An 18302-nucleotide genomic window follows, 5' to 3' on the forward strand; every position below is an offset into this window, starting at 1 on the left:
TTGTTGAACAGCAGTCTACATAAGAAACTCTTCTATATAAGACAGGACAATTCTAACTTTGGGAGTTTCTTTTTCTGAGGTGACTAGGTAAGATCAGTGTTCTAATTATAAGCAGACATTGTGTCTAAAGCTGGCAATATTAATTTAAGTAACACAAGAAAGGTTTGGTTTCTGTTTAGCACTACTTTTCTTATTGGCATACAGGGTGATTCAGATGTAATTATTCAGTGCCTAGGCACTTGAATCTTCTTACCAGCCCTGCAGATGTCCAGGAAGCAGGAGTGCTTTAGTCACCTGGTCTTCATTATGCATCTTTGAGAAAATCTTTTAAGGCAGATTGATCCTAAGGATTGAAACAGAATAGGGGAAATAAGAAAAGACAGAGGCAATAAGGAAAATATTAGGTGTAAGCATTTCAGTGCTCATACCCTGTTTTTGATTAAGGTCAGGATTCTGCTAAGCACTTCAGCTTATACAGGAGATCTGTTGTAACATTTATTACCTCTACACTCGTCTACCCTGTTTTTTGCATTCTGACTGTGCATGTTTTTTGTTGAAACTCACAGGTATTGTTAACTTGTACTGCTTGGGAATGGTTCTTTCTGTTATGAATACGTGTGTAAGATACAGGTTTTAAGCTAAAGCTCTGGCATTGCAACCATGTCAGCCTGGCCCTGACATTAAAGACAGCTATGCTTTTCTGAGCATGGCCTGCATATTTTGTAGGCCAGCAGTAAAGTACTATTGGCAAATTGTCACTGATTAAAGTTGCTTCCCTTCTAAGATTTCCCCTCCCTGGCCTGCCCCAAACCAATCTAAAAAAACAGAGGTGATGAATGTTTGGTTTAGCTCTTCTAATTTTTTAAAAACTCAGTGAGCAAAGCTAGCTTCTTTATGGCTCAGGAAGTTATTGGAAGCATAACTACTACTTAGGTGTATTTGATTTGAGTCACGAGTTTCTTGTTGCTTTGACAAACAGTAAAAGCCTAAAGATCACAGTGTCCTAAAATAAAGCTAAACAAACAACCTGTTACTATACAAATGATTTTAGTTTACAAGTCATCTGATTAAGAAAAACAACAAACCAAAACCAGTGGAAACTGCTCGTATTCTTTAGAAAATGTCACTTAACTTTTTTTTTGCGCATTCAAAAAGTAAAAACTATGAACCTGGATTTTTTTACTTTGAGGGGAGGAATAGGGAAGACTTTCCCATTGGAATTTTTTTTTTTTAAAGTTCTGTGCGAGTTTTATAAGTATCTGAAACTTGTCTATTACATTGTGGGTTAAGAAGTGGTACTGTTCAATTTTCTTGGCACACTGAGGTTATGTTAGCATGTTCAGTCTGAGTTCCTGTTAAAAGTACTCTGTAGTGACGTTTTCATATACTTTTGTGCAAAGATTTGGAATGAGGGAAATTTCACTTCTCGTACTAAGTGTTAAGTTGTTTCTAAAAAGATGTTAAGGAGATTAATAGTGACGTATTACTGTAAATGTTAACAGCATGAGAAAATGGGGAGGAGTTCTTTCTTAAAAGCTTACAGTTACTTTGTAACTAAAAAAAAATTAAGGGCTAGCATGACTACATTGTCATTTTTCAAATTTGTCTTCACAATATGCTCAAGAGCTTCACCAAGATTTCTGCAGAGAAATCCCTATTAATATTTTTTCTTACATATGTGTGTATATGGGTACATATGGTACGTATATGTGCCTCATGCTTGAGGAAATACTAAAAGCAAAATGGTTGGATTTTCAAGCAGAGGCTGAGTAACGACTCCAAAAGTGGTAGGAGAATTGAAATTAGGAAAGTAGAAATGTGGATGTGTTTGCATTAAAATGCAGGGTGTAAGCGGCTCAGTTTGTTCTGAGAGCTCCAAAAGGTCAGTTATCTATTACAGTTTTTTTCTCTTTGTATTTCTTCCTCCTCCTTTTCTTTAACAGTGCTGTAAATTCAGTCTTGAATTTTTTAAATAAATAATTAATTCTGTTATTCCTAGTGATAAAGAAATGTGGCAAATTTTACATGAGTTACTGTAGTTTTGTCTGTTTTTTAGACTTAACATAAATGAGTGACAATTCCTGCTAATTCATGCTTAAAGAATGAATAGAACTTGAAGAAAAATGTGCTTTTATTTTATTATCTCTTGATCCTTATGGCTTGTTCAGCATCACTTATATGTGGAGTTATCATAGAAGAGCCAGAGCAAAGGTGTTTGAAGATGAGCTTAACTCAGAAATGGATCAGTTTTAACTCTGAGCTCAAATTATTGAGGAGGGGAGTGTTCATGCATTGACCAGCTTTGCTGTGCAAAGTAACAGTCAAATCTAAGCAAGGCAGAGGGGAAATGGGGTGGATTAGATAAAAAAGGTTGAAATTCAGTGAAGAGAGATGCCACCATTGTCTTGGGCAGTTACTATTGATGAAAGTTACATGATAGTACTTCAAAAGAGGAAAGAAAAATGTTTCAAACAGTGTAAAATTATACTACCAGCCTATGAGCTGATCATCTTCTCCACTGAATGCCAAAACATAAGTTTGTATTTTTCTACTTGTACAAGTGGTGGTGACTAATACTTCATTGATTGCGGTGTTCAAAATTCAGTATGATGTGAAGAGTAGTCCAAATTGCAGTCAAGAACTGTTTTGGGGGTGGATTGTATTGTTTTGTTTTGATGTTGTTTCTTTTTTAAGGGGTGGGGGTGTGTTTCTGATGGCGTTTTTTTAGCTATTAAATGCCCGAAGAAATTTTTCAGGTACCATACTGTATAGACTAGAAGACTGAGAAACCAATGAATGGACACTTTTTTTTCCTTAAATATAGCTGAGGAGTAGTGATAGCACTTTTCTTTAAATGACAGAGTAAGCTACAGAAATGTGAAGCCACTGTTCAGGTATTTCCCCTAAGTTCCCAATTCAGTAAGCCTCAGGCTCTGATGGTCATAGAATCATAGAATGGTTTGAGTTTGAAAGGACCTCAAAGATCTTCTAGTTCCAATCCCCCTTCTCAGGGCTGCTCTCAATCAATTCTCAGCCTGTAGTTATGCTTGGATGATGCCTTCCATCTTGTGTTCATCCTTTTTACTGCTTATTCCCTCCCCTACAAGGGAATAAAATTATACTTGGATATGGATGTAACTGTTTCCATACACAGCTTACTACTTCAGGAATACTGCTAATGTTCAAACATTAAAATTCTTACCTGTGGTCCAAAGTCAGAGAATTCACAGTAATTTTAAGTATTGGCATTAACAGTTGCATTAATCTCTAAAATGATCCAGCTTTATGCTGTGCATTTTGTTTGCTAAATTCTCATTTATTCCCTGAGGATACCAGTGCATACTTAGTTACTTTCACCCCCAGATAGTGAAATATTCAGTCTTGACAGGCTCCTGTGTACTGATAGCACTCGACAGTAGAGCTCATTCCACAAATCTGTTATTTTTATATAAATTACTGTTATTCTTCACACTAGCACAACTTGGGATAAATAGGTAAGAAGAAAATCCTGGAGAGATGCAATCTTGTTGCTTATTTCATCGAAACCTATCTGTTGTGGTGGAGAGTTTCTGCTGGCTCCACTCTGCAGCTGTTCACTGTCCAGAGTACACTGACTTGGGCAGTGACCGGAGCTTCCTCTTCTGTCAGCAGACCGTGGTTGTTGGATCAGCTCAGTTGTGCTTTGAAGCCACAGCTTTAGAAAGATCCAGTGTGGTGTTTGTGCATGTAGGACCCATTTTGTCCGCAGGGCAGATCTGAACTTGGGGTGGCACTTAGTGTGCAGTTTCCCAAGCACAAAGTCTGTGGTAAATTTCACAGAAGTTTACACAGAAGAATCTTCTTCTGTGCATCTAAACATAAGGTTGTTTCGTACCATCAGCTTTTCCCAGAACAGATCTTAAAAGATGTTTTAGATAATGCCTTTTGACAACATTTGAGAACTACAGGCTAGTTTAATATGAGCTGGAAAACATGCACTTCTTGGTCCAGAATTGTCTTGAAGGGGACTTAGTATGCAGTAATAATGGATAATTTAAGACATGCTAAATAACAGTCTTGGCTGGCATTAAAAACAGTAAGTATGTGACTTGATTTAAGCAGTTGATCTGTTGCTTCTATAGGAGAAAACTTCAGTCAGAAATTCTACATGTGAAGTAAGCTATAGTGTTTTCCCTGACCAGGTGCTACTCCTTCAGCATTTCTTTTGTTACATTACTTTTTCACCAGCTTTCTGATTGTGAACTGCTACCATTAGAAGCTCAGTAGGAGCAAAAGTCTATGTTAATTTGCCTGACTGTAACTGCACAATTAAAGCAGTTTATCAGCAGGGGTTAGGGCAATCAGTGTGTTCCGATGCTTCATGTTATAAAATTACTTCTGTTGTTCAAACAGATACTGTAATTAGTGCATCATTTCAAACTGGTTTTCTGCAGGGCTGGCTCAGAGTTTCTTATGATAAACTCCTCTATTTTTGCTGCTTACCTAAGCACTTACTTTGCTTGCAGACCTCTCCTAAAGTAACAAATTTTATTGAAATGTTAATGTCAGGAGTATATCATGTGAATACGGGTTTGGGGTGGGGGTTGTTTTTCAAGGGTTTTTTGGTTTTCCCTGGTCAGTCCTGTCAAGACTTAAATTCACTGGCAAAAGGGGAAGAGGAAGCTCTTATGTTTGTATTTAGTTATTACTCCATACTAGCATTTAATACCTAGTTCTTAAATGGATGAGCAAGTTGCTTTGTGTCAGATAATAAAGGGAACTATGTGTTCAGTCCCCAGCGCATGCATAATTAGATTTCACTTAGTTTTATGAGTCATGGTGAGCCAGTCTTGAAGTGGCATTTATGTGTTAAAATATGGTCCCTCATCTCTACCTTTCCCACTTAACAGCTCACCTTGTGCTGGCATCAGTAGCCCCTTATGATCTAATTCAGCTCGCTTGCCCAGCAGAAAATGGGATGAGGGGGAAAGAAGAGGGCATAAAAGGATACCGTAAGACAACAGTAAGAGATGATTCAAGGGATTTTTGTTTCATTAGAGCTAGAGCTCTCATGAATATGTATCAACTGATGTGGAGTTATTTGTATATCTGAGACTTACAAGTTGTTTATTCATTTCACAATATGTTACAGAAATCCTCTGTCTTCCAAATGTTTTCAATTATCTCTGCAGCAGAGGTGCCAAAAATTTAAAACTGGAATTCTGTAGTTCAGTTTAGTAGACAGAACAGTTAGGAGACCAGAAGCTGACATTGAACAACGCAAGCTGAACAACTCTTGTGGCCTGTGAAAGGCTAAGAATAATGATTTAGTTTAGGGAAAAGAGCGTTCTTACTGGATTCCTCTGGCTTGGGTTTACCAGTTCAACTCTGTTGACAGAAGTAGGATGTAATCCATAATTAATGGTTGAGTAACATTTCAGACTCTTTAAGTCAGACCTGACATTGTTCCATAGCTACAGTATTGCTTAAAAATACTTAAATTAGAGGAAAAACTAGAATTTGTTTACAGTGATCTTTATAATTTATTGCTTTTTTGTTAAATTTAACTTTTGTTTCAAAATTGCTTTAAATCAACATGTTAACGTTTTTTAATTCATGCAGCTTTTAAACAGCTCTTGTATTTTTAAGACTTTGATATATATATATGTGTGAACGTTTTCTTTGTGGAAAAGAAAGTCACCTAGAATTACTGTCAGTTGTACCTATAGCACAATATATTAGACAAAATACATTATGATAATTTTACTAAGTAGCTGAATTTCTTCTTGGCACATCTTACCTCCTCCACTTGACTGCAGGAAGTGGCTATGAGTGATTATACTGTTTCTTATATCTTAGGATAATTTTAATTGAAGTTCTTAGAATATACTTGAATTAAACCTTTTTATGGTTTAAAGGACTGAATCTATTCTGATGCCTTTTAATTTTAGTGTTCAACTTAACTTTATTTGAAAATGGCCCTTCCTTTTACTCTAGCTATTCTGTGGTTTTTGTCATTCAGCAGGGAGAGCAGCCTGTTGTAATAGGTTGGTGAAAACAATATAAAAACCTATCACTTCAAGATGAGTGAGGATAGTAAGGTTGATTCTCAGCCTTGAGTCAGTGGCTTTATTTCTTCCAAAGGCGCCTGCTGTAGTACTGAGCTGTGTTTGCATTTTGTGGTGGCCAGTATTACTGGAAATTGTATGAGAGTGGAAAAAGCGCATAGGATGCACGTTTTAATGGTACAGGCCATAGCTTTCTGGAAAAAAAAAAACACCGCCCCCAAAAAAACCCAAAACGACAACTAACAAAAGCCAAACCCCAAAAATACCCCAATAGCCAAGTGGAAAACTTCTTTCCACTCTTACCATATTGCATTCATTCTTTCTTTCTTGTCTTAAGTAATATATCTCTGCCTGCATATAAACAGATACTAGCGAAGCATTTCTTTTCGGTGTTTATTTCATTCTCCTTTAATGGCAATTCTGACAGCTGGAAATGGCTGGATTCTACTTCACCACTTTTGAATTTTTCCAACTTTAACAGTAACTGTTTGTTAGTCAGCTGGCCATACTGTGGAGGTCTTTGTGGTGAGAAGTGAAGTTTGAGGGTTTTTTTTAAGTTCTTGATAATATTTTGTGATGGCTTGCTTTCTGAAATTATTTTCTGCTTTCACGGTTTGAATCTTTTTAACCATTTCAGTTCAGCTTGACAGGCACTTCTTTCCTTCGGATTTAATGCTTTTTGAAAATTATTTTCCTAGATGGAGGAGAGGAGTAACTTAATACCTCTAGAGGAGGGAAGGGGTGTACCGAGTTTTCAGTCATCTGCTTTGTGTAGGTCACAGAAAATGAGTAAGCTGCTGTCTTTTTCTTGTTAAGTCAATAGCAAAGACATCAAGAAGGAAGCTTTGGGATAGGATATGAAGATGTAAATAGTATGGGCCTTAAAGGGCCTAGGGTGTAGGAGATGTAAGACCCTGGCTTGGAAATTCTGCGGTATGGTGAAGTGTATGGAAAGCACAGGGCACAAATCAGCAAGGGACTACACTTAAGTATTTTTCCTTATGCAACAACTTTTCTAATATTAAAGCTTGGCTGTGTAGATGCAGGTCAATTGCATCCTTTTTCTGCTTTTTGACTCTCCCCATAATCCCTTCCCAAGAAAACAAGAAATAATTGGGGGGGGGGGGGGGGGGATATAAATCTATAAGTATGTTACTTTTTCTTTTATTTTTGTGCAATTAAATTTTGAGTAGTTGTAGCAAGACCTTTTATTATTATTATTATTATTTTAAACTACATTGACCTTAATAGCAAGGTAAATATTGAGCAGTTTCTTCAAGTCCATTATTGTGTATAGGCACCCTGAGGGTAATGAGTGTATCCGCACAGGCAACAGAATGAAAGCAAGATCTGTTTACAGAATTAGGCTATACTTAAGGATACTGAAACTTCTGCCAAACAAGGAGCACAGTGAAATTTCATCTGCCAGTTATGTTGGTTTTAATGTTCTTTAATTTAGCAGATAAGATAGTTTGGTTGTAATTAAGCTTTTCTAATATTGTTGTTCCCCAAGGTTGTGGTATAAATCATTTTACTCTGTCGTTTCCTGCATCATCACTGCCTTCATTTTTCCTGTATAATTCTTCCATAAACAGTCTCTGGGATGCAGGAAAATTTTGTGCTATAAATTGCTGCTTGTGTATATAATATAATTTTGAATACATGCAATTGAATTCCTTCTTCCCTGGTTTTTTATTCAGGTTTTCTTGGTGCTGTTTCTCTTTTCTATGTGTATACCATTCCTGCTGTGGTAACAAATGGGGGGTTTGCTCATTACTCATTGCAGTTTTACTCCCTAATTTTTCTATAGGTAGACCTGGCAACCAGGCTGAATTGCTCAACATTTGCTACTGAAGGACAAGAGGCAGTGGGCACACTAGAATACGATATTCCATTTAAACATAAGAAAACCCTTCTTATTGTGACAAAACACTGTTTGAACACTGAATAGGTCACCCAGAGGGATGGTGGAGTCTCCATACTTGGAGATACTTAAAACTTGGCGCTCAGCAATACGGCAGTGTGCCAGAGTTGACCCTGCCCTGAGCAGGAACTCATGGAAAGGGACATGGAATATGTCCACAGTCCCTTCCTATGTCAGCCATTCTCTGGTTCTGTGAAGTTGTCTGGTTTGTCTTAGCTGTGGTTCACTTCAAGATAGCCACAGTTTGTATTTTCCTTCTACAAAGTTATGCAGCAAGGCATGTAGTCATTTTTTTCCTGCCAGTCTTTTCATCATTTTCTCCTCAAACAATTTTAGAAGAAATTCCTAACCAACCATTAAAGTCTTGGATCGTATTTTACAAGTCTTAAGAAAGGCACCTCCCAACTTGAATTCCAGATCTATTCAATATACCCATTCAGCCTTTTTTATAATAAAACAGGGTTGGGAAAGGATGTTTTCAAGACTTGTTAAACAGAGGGCTAGTTTAATTTAAAATTTTACTTGGGTGGGAAAATATTTTTCCAAACCATCCTTTCAGGATTTAATATGAGGATGAGGTAACATAAAAAAATTTGCAAGAGGTTGCAAGTTCTCTCTCTGTGAGCCTAGCTAGCCCTGTTACACATTTGCATCTGACATTCTGTTTGAATGAAATGACCTAGTATAGATCTGAATTCCACAGTTTTGGTAGAAACAAGCAAATATATACATATTGGTATAACATTCAACTTGCATTTTTGGTAAACCAAAAGGTGTTTCTTGGAAAACTGTTAACCCACTAAGCAAGCAACCTCATGGGACAGGATGGAAGCAATGAAGGAATTTGAAGCCCCAGTGGGCTGAGCTAGAACAGAAGAAATTAGCAGCCCATTCCAAACTCTTGAATCTTTTTGACTAATGTTTTTTTCAAAACATACTGTGTGAACTTGCATTCTTAAGCTTCCTTTCAGTCTTACTGTTTGACTTAAGAAATAGTGCTCTCCACAGCAACCAGACTTTCATTAATATACTTCTTAACCATGAAAAAGCATATCTAGAACTAGTGATAAACTAATTCAGTTAACTTAGCAGTAAGTATTTGTATGATAGTATGTGCTGTGAGGTCTGATCTTAATAATATATGCAATTATTAACCATGTGCACAGGGTGTTCCACCTAAAAGTAGTTTAGGGGGTGTGGAAAAGAAAATCTACAGTATTGTCTGTTTATTGTCCTATGTACAGCTTTTTTTTTCTTTGAAAAAAAAATCCTCATGCTGCAACAGAATAATTTGAAGTTCAGCACCAATAGTTCATATTACATTAATCTAAAATATTTAAATATCAGGTAGTAGAGGCATACTACTTTGATTTATATAACAGAGAAAGTATTTTTCTGTGTTCCAGAAGTTACAAAGCAGGCGTACATCCACTACAACATTGTGCATTTTGCTGTCAGATTTGAACTCCTCCAGATCATCCAAGTTTTTGAGACTGCACCATATTCTTTTCATTATGAAAGAAACCAATGCAGTGCAAGGAAGTCCCTTTATGCTTCCCCACTCTATGTATAAATATGCCATTTTATCACATGCTAGGTAAAACTGCTTTTAGGCATTCCTTCTCTTTCAGGACAGGCCTTGCCATTTTACCTGGGGACACCTTTCCTTGTCGTTTTTCCCTGTTACCTTCAGCCCCTCCTTCCTCCCTGATGGTACTGTAGTTGTGCTAGTAACTGGTACCTTTCTCACTCCAGTATAGTGTCAACTCCCCATCAGTCAGTGCAAGAAGAGGTAGTGGCATGTTTCTTGCTCTGCCCTCTGCTGGTTTAGGAACCTTCTCTCATGCATCGTAACTGTAATGTAATGCTTTGTGCTATGTTATATTAATATTGCTTGTCACCATCTGAAAACAACTCACTTCTGCTTTGGATTAAAAAAAAAAAGAAAAAATAAATAGAATTGTTTATTTAAATAGTAACAGTGAAGTTTTGATCAAGATTGAGTGAAATAAGCTGCAAATACCTTGTGTTAGATAGTTCTTTCAAAGATTAAATTACAGCAGTGAACATGTTATAACTCAGCTGCACTTTGCATCAGGTTTTGTTTTATAAATGAGGGCTATTTTTCTCTCTCCCTTTCAGCTTCTGAAATTCACAAAGATACTTTTACAGCCACCATTGTTTAGAAAGTTGGCTAAGATAGCTTTTAAAAAGCCCAAACACTGTAGTTAACAGTATGGAGTGTAGTGCAGATGTGCACATGTTACATGAAGACTAGTGAAAATAAATTTCCTTTAAAGTATTGATGGGTTTACATACCTTTTTCATACATCTCTCATGGTTCTATTTTTTTCTCCGTTTTTAGCCTTGCATATTGCACAAAACATTTCAGACTTGAAGCAACTGAGTTAAACGTAAAACATTCTAAGGAACAGCGCTCCCTTATGTATATATAACTATGAAGTACTGCAAGTATTTGTTGGTATTCAGTCTTCTAGGATTTCCTCTGTGTGTTTAATTTCCTGGAAGAATTTAAGTGAAATTTGGGGGAAAAGACGCATTTGCAATTAACTTTGCTGGCCTTATATTTTTTAAAATGTGGTTTGTGATTAAGCCGCAAGTGTGTTACTTACAAATAGGAGACTCTTACATTATGCCAAGGATGTCGAGTTTTAAGTAAGTGTGTTTTGTTTGTCCAGGCCTTTGTTTAGATGCGAAAGTTACAATAAATCTTTCTCATTTACTAAAGTTTTTATACTCCTCCTTTCAATTTTTTAATTTGTTTTATTACGTTTTAAATATTGTCAAATTTAAATTATGGTTCTGGGAAATTTAGCTGGCTTTATTTTCTATTCAGTAAAAACAGTTGGAAGGTTTCTTCTGGTTTTTGTAAGACTGGATACTTGAATGTGTTACTTAAATTTACTTATTTCTATTGTTTAGAAATGTTTATATTAAAAAAACAAACAAAAAAAAAACAAACCAAAAAACCTTTTTGTTTAGCCTGCCCTTTTTTTCTGAAAGCAGCAAGCTAAGATGTATCTCTGGGATTATGAATGCCACCGATGGTGTGGCACCATGTAATGGTGACTATCTTGTTACATGCTTTTCTGTGACTTCAGTTTTAAAGCCCTGTCATCTCCTTTCTGCCTTTCGTTTCTGTTCCTTTTGTAATATTTGATTCCTGAACCTTTTCTTCATGAGTATTCAAAAGCAGTTTTTAACACTGAAGGATTGCTCTGTTGGCAGTCCTGTGGAGTGATTCATACGGAGTTTTTGTGTACCGTGTCTGTTCCACTTTCTTAAAAATATTAGGTTGCTTAACTGCGAGTATATTTTATCTGCTTAACCCTTGAAAAGCTTCCAAGAAAGCAATACTGTGTTTGTAGTACTTGTTAATTTGGTCAGTTGGGAAGGGTACTCTAAATTGGTTTCTCTGTAGTCTTTAAAAAAAAAAGCATGAGGTTCCAAAACACAAACAAAATCCCCCAAATGATATTTTGAAGCCTAAATTCTTGTTAAGTAACCATGTAAAACAAAACAGCCTTCACAGTACAAAGAAGTCTTTTCCCCGTCTTGTTGAAAATAATGTGTACTATTCACAGAATTGAGTTTGTCCAGTGTTTGTGGTTGTTTTACATGGAATATGCTTCATAGCTTTTATTTATTTTCAGGAAGAACAGAACCGGGGCAAGCCCAACTGGGAACACCTGAATGAAGATTTACATGTACTTATCACTGTGGAGGATGCTCAGAACAGAGCAGAAATAAAACTGAAGAGGGCTGTTGAAGAAGTAAAAAAGTTACTGATACCCGCAGTAAGTTGTTTGTATACAAGTCTTCTGTTTCCATTTCTAGAAATTACCTATGAAATACAATTAATGCTGCAGCAGTAGGGGTGAGGTTGCAGAGCAGCATCCTCAAATGAAATTTAGGTATTATTTTGTAATACTCTGGTTATCTTTAACGTGTCTCATCCTGGATAAAAATATTCCACAGAACAGAATATATTTTTAAGAGATGTTATTTTGGGGATTTTTTTTTTTTGCCTGGTGGGGGGTGTGTGTTTGTTTTGTTTTTTTTTTTGTCTTTTTTAGAAAGAGATGCAGATCACCTTTAAAAGGCAATGCTGAATTGTTAATAAATACTGGCTTTCTCACCTTTCAGTGTAAGGATGCTTATGTTTAAGGCTGGGGAAATATGACATGCTTTTATGTTTCACTTTGAGGTGAGCATGATACTTAGATCGTTACATTGAACACCTTCCAAAAAGAACAAAGCCCTTCAGCCTATACTGTCAATATGCTGGGGAAAAATAAACATCGTGCAGCTGGAAAATTGATTATCTTTCTCATTTGCTGAATGTATGAACTGCCTTCTGCCCAGCCAGATGACTTAAAGCCTTTTGGAGGAACCAGAATTATCCTTGAGAACCTTTCTTTTAGATCTGCTCTGCATTCTCACTCAAAGCAAGGGGATTCAGGGTGGCTGTAGAGCGTATCCCATGCAATTAGCTTGCATCTTGTTATTTTTACCACCACTTCTGTGCCATTATAAAATGGTAAAAATGAATCACATCTTCTTCAGTGGTGGAAATAAGTTTCCATATTGCGAGCAAACATTGAGATTATCCTGTGAAAAAAAAAATAGTAGGTGGTATTAAAATGACCAAATGATTTCGGGCACTTTGGTGAATGCTAATAGATGCTGGCTATGAGGAGACTTGTGCTGACATATGCAGCCTTTATAAACATATTTATTCAGAATACATTTTTAAAAGTTACCAAAGATCAGATATGCTTAAGAAGTTTGGGTGCTGCTTATTACATGTGCAAGAGTTAAAGGTCTGTTGTCTCCCATTTCTGAGCATTATGGCTTGTTGAAACGGGTGTCTGTAATACCCACTAATGAATTAATATATAGGTGAACTCATGTAGTACATACAAATGAATTAGTATGTAGGTGGACTTGCTTTTTGTTCTATCTATTGCATCTGTTCAATTAGTATAAAATAATGGCTGCTTAATCAATGTATGGTTTCAGGTAGTTTGAGAGTTGAAAAATTCTGGTTTAGGATACAAATTGAAAGCTGCTGTGAAGGAAGCCATAAACCTTTAAATAATCAGGTTAAGCATGAGGGTTGAAAAATAAATCCTAGCTAATTACAGTGAGATGTGGGGAAACTGTGGATGCTGGAAGGTTCCAAAGATGCTCTTAACATGTAAGAATGGAAAATTGGGGATTCCTTTTCACATGGTAGAATACCTGTAACTATGACTGTTTTCCAAATAAATGTCAGAGGATTAAGATTTATAAATTATATTAATGCATTTTTTTGTTTTAGCTCCATTTACCTTGAATAAAATTTGAGATTATACAGGAGAAAATGTGCAGTCTCATGCCTGCCCTGTAGTGGCAATGCTTTGTTTTTCTGAGATACATTTCAGAAAAGCAAGCTAGTGTTAGAGATGGGAATGAGTTATTAATTTCTTGGAATAATCAGTTATTTTTACACTGAAGATTCCAAAAAGTCTTAATTACATTTTATAGCAACAGTGCACAAATAGGCACATTTCTTAAATAGATTTCCATTTTGGAGGTACTTGGGTGAAGAGATACTATTTCAGTAGTAAAATGTGCTTCTTTATGAATCTGGATCATTAGTGATTTTTTTTTCTCTTTGTGGATGTGCATTTTTAATTTCCCTTCCCCCTTGCTATTGGATTCTTACCAAGATGGTGGTATAGTCAAACAGTTTTTCTTTACAAATCAAATGCACAACTTGAGGCCGACTGGCTGAATAAGACATTTCCATAAGGGCTAAAACAAGATTTTTTTTTTTTAATATACGTATTATTATTTTGTATTTAATTTACATTTCTTTGGTATGATTTTTTTAATTCTTATTATTTATTTTGGCTGTACTTAATGTTCTGTAGGACTAATTCTTTTGTTGTATTTCAGTGAGATTCTGGTCATTACCTGTACCTGTAGGATAGTATGGTACTGCCTCTTTCTTGTTTTTCTCTGAAGAAAAGTGGGAAGAATAAAGCAGTCTGCAGGCTTGTGGGATCTCACTGAGGTGTACCGTTCTTATCCCTCCTAAAGTGAATCCTACAGGTTATTGATCTTTCTTCATTGTGAGATCGCTGGGAGTTTGTTATTTGTGAGAGTTCAGTAAGGATAGGCAGTTCTCTTGGAAAGACAAAAGATGCTTTGGAGTGTGCACTGCAGAATGTAAGGAACAACTTGGAGCCTGTGTAGAAGAATGTACATAATAAGTATAGGATACTAAGTTCCAGTGACATTAAGGGTTTGGAATTACTCTCTAAGGTCTTAAGCAGTAGGGCTGAATTCCTCTGCTAGAAATATATTAGGCTTTTAAGTGTTCTAAGAAGTGTTGAATACTCTCATCTAGCTGAATGTGTTTTCTAGATGCTCTTTTAGTTACAGAGATGTCTCTCTACTAATCCACCATCATACTGTTTTTTATATAGGATGAGGTACATACAACAGAATTCAATTTTCAGTGCATACATATTTGATGCATAACATCAACTGCATACACTTTTAATCCCTTTTTCCTTTGACTTCACATTCTTCCTTTCAGAGGAAAAGGTCGTATTTGTGGCTTCTACTTAATTATTCTAATTGGTCTGGAATCAGTGTTTTTCAAGTTCTTTCTATTGTTCTTCCTGCATCAGGACAGCTGTAATTTTACTTGGTTGATTCCTCCATCTTGTCTGAAGACAACTGCAACATGGTATTAGTCAGTGATGCTCCCTGTCAAACTGTGTATATCATTTGCCACTACAATAATAGAATTATAAGGTTGTGATGGCTAGGAAATAGTGTTTCAGTAGAAGATTATTTAATTTTGTTAGTACATTAGGTCCTTGCCTGTAATAGTGACTTTAGACTTCTCAGTCTTGAATATCTTTGAATTTGGCTATATGGTCTTCATTTTTACCTTGAGAACTTTGTGTGCTGTGAATTCCATAGCAAAAACTTGATGGAGTATAAAGAACTTTAAGAATTTTTAATCGTGCTTTAGTTAAGAAAAAAAAAAGTGGATATTGTAGTAATGCTGTACATAGTTTACCCTGTAGCGATAACTATCAAAAGCTTGAAAACGGAAATATAGTAGGAGATGATTTCATTTGTTTTAGCCATCTAAAAAGCCACATTAAATTCTGCATGCAAGTTTTTCTTTCCTGATTAATTCTAATGCACTCCTGCATGGTGTGCTGGTTTTACATTTTGCTTTCACAAGTGAGAGAATATAGTGCCACCTTCTATAGTCTCCACGTTGAAGTGTTGGTTGTGCTGTTCAATCCGTCGTTTGCTGCTTATTCAGTTGAAGTTAGCAAATGAATAAGTGATACAGTAACAGAAAAGGGACACTGCTGTCCTTAAAGTTTTTTAGGAAATTCCTGCGTTACATCTGTTTTATCAGGTCAGATGCAAGTGTCTCACAGTGCACATCATGTAAATGATCAAAAGGGGAGCTCTGTGGATAGAGTAATGAATCATAGAATCATAGAATAGTTAGGGTTGGAAAGGACCTTAAGATCATCTAGTTCAAACCTGCCTGCCATGGACGGGGATGCCTCACACTAAAATGAAGTAGCCAGGCTTCTTGGGAGTGACTGCTAGATGACACGTGGTAAACTTTTTGATGTGGAGGAGAGGTGATAGTGTGTTATTTTTAGTAGTGTGAAGCAGACTTAATGTTTCCATGAGAATATGAACCAAGGGCTGCTGCAGTCCTGCCATTCCTTTATGATTTGCTGTTCCTGCTTCCTGTTTAGCATTAGAAAGTACTGGCCTTCATCTGACCGTGTAGCTAGTCCATTTGGTGAAGAGCTTAACCTTGGATTAACTGACTTGTTATGGAGTCAGTTTTATTTTAGCACTGACAGAAGTGATGGAATGAGAATGCGCAGCCCGGAAAAAATGGGATAGCAGCAGACAGACCACCGTTAAATAAATTTAACCTTCTGTAGAACTGCGAGTGAGTATGTTCACCTGCAGATAGGATGAGAACAAAATAATCAGACACTCCCTGTAGTAGAATATGACAGTGGAAAACAGAAGAGGAAAGCCTACTTGTGTGTACTTTTTCCTCTTTCCCACTGTCCAGTTTGTCTAGTACTGGTAATTTCAGTAGCTTATTCACAAGTTGCATAAAGTATTAGTTACGTTGAGCAGTCCTTTAGTAAATTGTGGTATACGTTTTATCAGTCTTATCCTGCTGAAAGTTCTTACTGTAATGCAAGTCCAAGTTTTAAATACGAGGACAAGAATCTCTTACATCAGTTCACATAGGAAGTGTTTACGCATTGTACTTGATAGGTTGTTGCAGGGTTAAATTTTTCATCTTACACTAGTATTGACAATTAGCAAAATTATTTCAGACCAGCTGCAAGTGTGAAACAGCTCTCTCCATCATTGTGTGCTGTGGTGGAAACTGTAGGCCAGTGGTTCATTGGCACCAAAAAAAGTCTGTTGATGGAAGTGATTTTTTTGAGATCATACTTACTACAAGATATTGATGTGATTTACAACTTAATTGAATAAAACCTTGTTTAAACTCTATTAAATACATCAACTGTCCTGAAATATCTTTGTAGTACTAAGGAGAAAAGTAATATCAGAATATTGTTCGTGAGAACAGTTTTGAAAGCAGATATAAAATGTGCTCACTTGTGATTATTAATTTGTTTTCAACTTCCCATTTTCTGAAAGTTGTCAAATAAAGGGAAAATACAAACTTATGAGGATCTGTGCACTCATGTATTTCAGTTGACCGTTTTACAAATTTTGATATGCTCGAATCAGGTATCATCAGTCTCGTTTTATTAGCTTGTTACTTAGGTAGCAGTTCATACCGATTCTTTTTCTCCCTAGGCTTTTCTTATACAAATGGGAAAAAGAATCATCTCCAACAGTTGTTGCTGTTAATCTGGTACTCTGGATTTTCTTCTGGACATCTTTGATGGCTTTTAGAACCTAGGGAAATCAGTGATTTTGCCTACATATGGTTGCTGCTGAATACCCTATCTCATTTCCCCTTTTCCTTCTCCAAAATATTTATTGGAGATGCAATAATTCATTGAAGTTGTTACAGATGTATAACTGGAGAAATGGTAGATCTTAATTTATGAAAAAGACCTTGAGAAACTTACAAAATAATCTTTTCTTAAAGAGAAACAACAAAAGTCTGTTGCCTGAAACTCAGTAGGCACACGTCCTTCCAAAGTAGGATTATACATTGATTAGGGCTCTAATTAGGTTCTACATGGGTTTTGTCTGTCTTCCAGAAAGGTACTTGATCTATTTGGCTTTCGGTAGATACAGCTGTGGAAGAAACAATGTTACTGACCTATTCTGGTAATTAATTCTGTGGCACCTGTAACTTTTTTTTTTTTCATTCTTCATCTCATTTTTAAACTGGCTTTCTTGCTTCTTGGCTATTTTTCCAGCCTTTCTTATAGTCTGCCCCCATCTTTGTTCTTTTTCTGTTGATGACTGCTATAGAACATGTAAGCTGGGATCTTTTATATTAATCTTGTTGAAGTATTTGTCCTCTTAGGAAAGAAATAGCTGATGAAACTGATTCTCCTTGTCCATCTTGATAAAGATTACAAGAAAACTGCAACAAATTACCCATGCATTATTTTTTGTCCTTCATTACTAATTACAGTTGGTTTTTTGCTTGGCTGGTTTTCTTTTTTGAAATCACAGCCTTATACCTAAGTGGAAGAAATGCTAATTGTAGAGTTGTGATTCCTGGGGAGACACAGTATAAGGAGTAGAAATTAGTTGTCCTGCACTTTTATACTAAATATTAACAAGACTATGTTGAGGAGCTCAGATCATTTTATGTACAAGTTATATTGGCAGTGGCTTCTGGAGGGATCTTACCAACTGCAAAGATTTTTGTGTGAAGTAATAGTAAAGTGCAGTAAACATTTCCCTTTTCCAGCTATTTAAAGCATTCTTTACTGCCAGTGTTAGTTTTGAAATCTAGATTGCTAATTACACAAAAATAAAGCTTGTCATAGAAGCATCTGTGGTTTAATGCTGACTGATGACTTATAGTCAACAAGTTGCTCTACATTATGCTGTTTTGATGTCAGAACACGGAAGATTCTAACCTTTGGAAAAGTGCCAAAGTAGTTTTTCAACTACTATTCAATAGAAAAATGTTTCTTTTTTTAAACCAGTAAAGAAATGCTTGAGCTTTCAGTGGAGAACTAGTAAGATTTCCTTTTGTAAGTTGTTTATAGGTAAGGCTTTAATATGGGAATATTCTGCACCCTGTTATC

At 36.1% G+C, this 18302-nt stretch overlaps 1 protein-coding gene across 9 annotated transcripts in view; it reads left to right on the forward strand.

The window, feature by feature from the left end:
* QKI (QKI, KH domain containing RNA binding) overlaps positions 1–18302 on the forward strand; it is a 156625-nt gene that overhangs the window by 95884 nt on the left and 42439 nt on the right. For 5 of the 9 annotated variants that reach the window (XR_008971890.1, XM_057406918.1, XM_057406912.1 and 2 more), the window contains exon 5: positions 11650–11789. Coding sequence is in view for 8 of the 9 variants with exons in the window: in XM_057406918.1 (XP_057262901.1) it covers positions 11650–11789 (140 nt within the window). In the remaining variant the exon portion in view is untranslated. Of the gene's footprint in view, positions 1–11645; positions 11790–18302 lie in introns of all 9 variants that reach the window. The other 4 variants (XM_057406919.1, XM_057406920.1, XM_057406915.1 and 1 more) reach the window with 1 other exon arrangement.

Source organism: Pezoporus wallicus, unplaced genomic scaffold (assembly GCF_028554395.1).
Source record: "Pezoporus wallicus isolate ANWC-B61680 ecotype Strahan unplaced genomic scaffold, APGP_CSIRO_Pwel_v1 scaffold_6362, whole genome shotgun sequence".
In the NCBI taxonomy this organism is placed as follows: Eukaryota; Metazoa; Chordata; class Aves; order Psittaciformes; family Psittacidae; genus Pezoporus; species Pezoporus wallicus.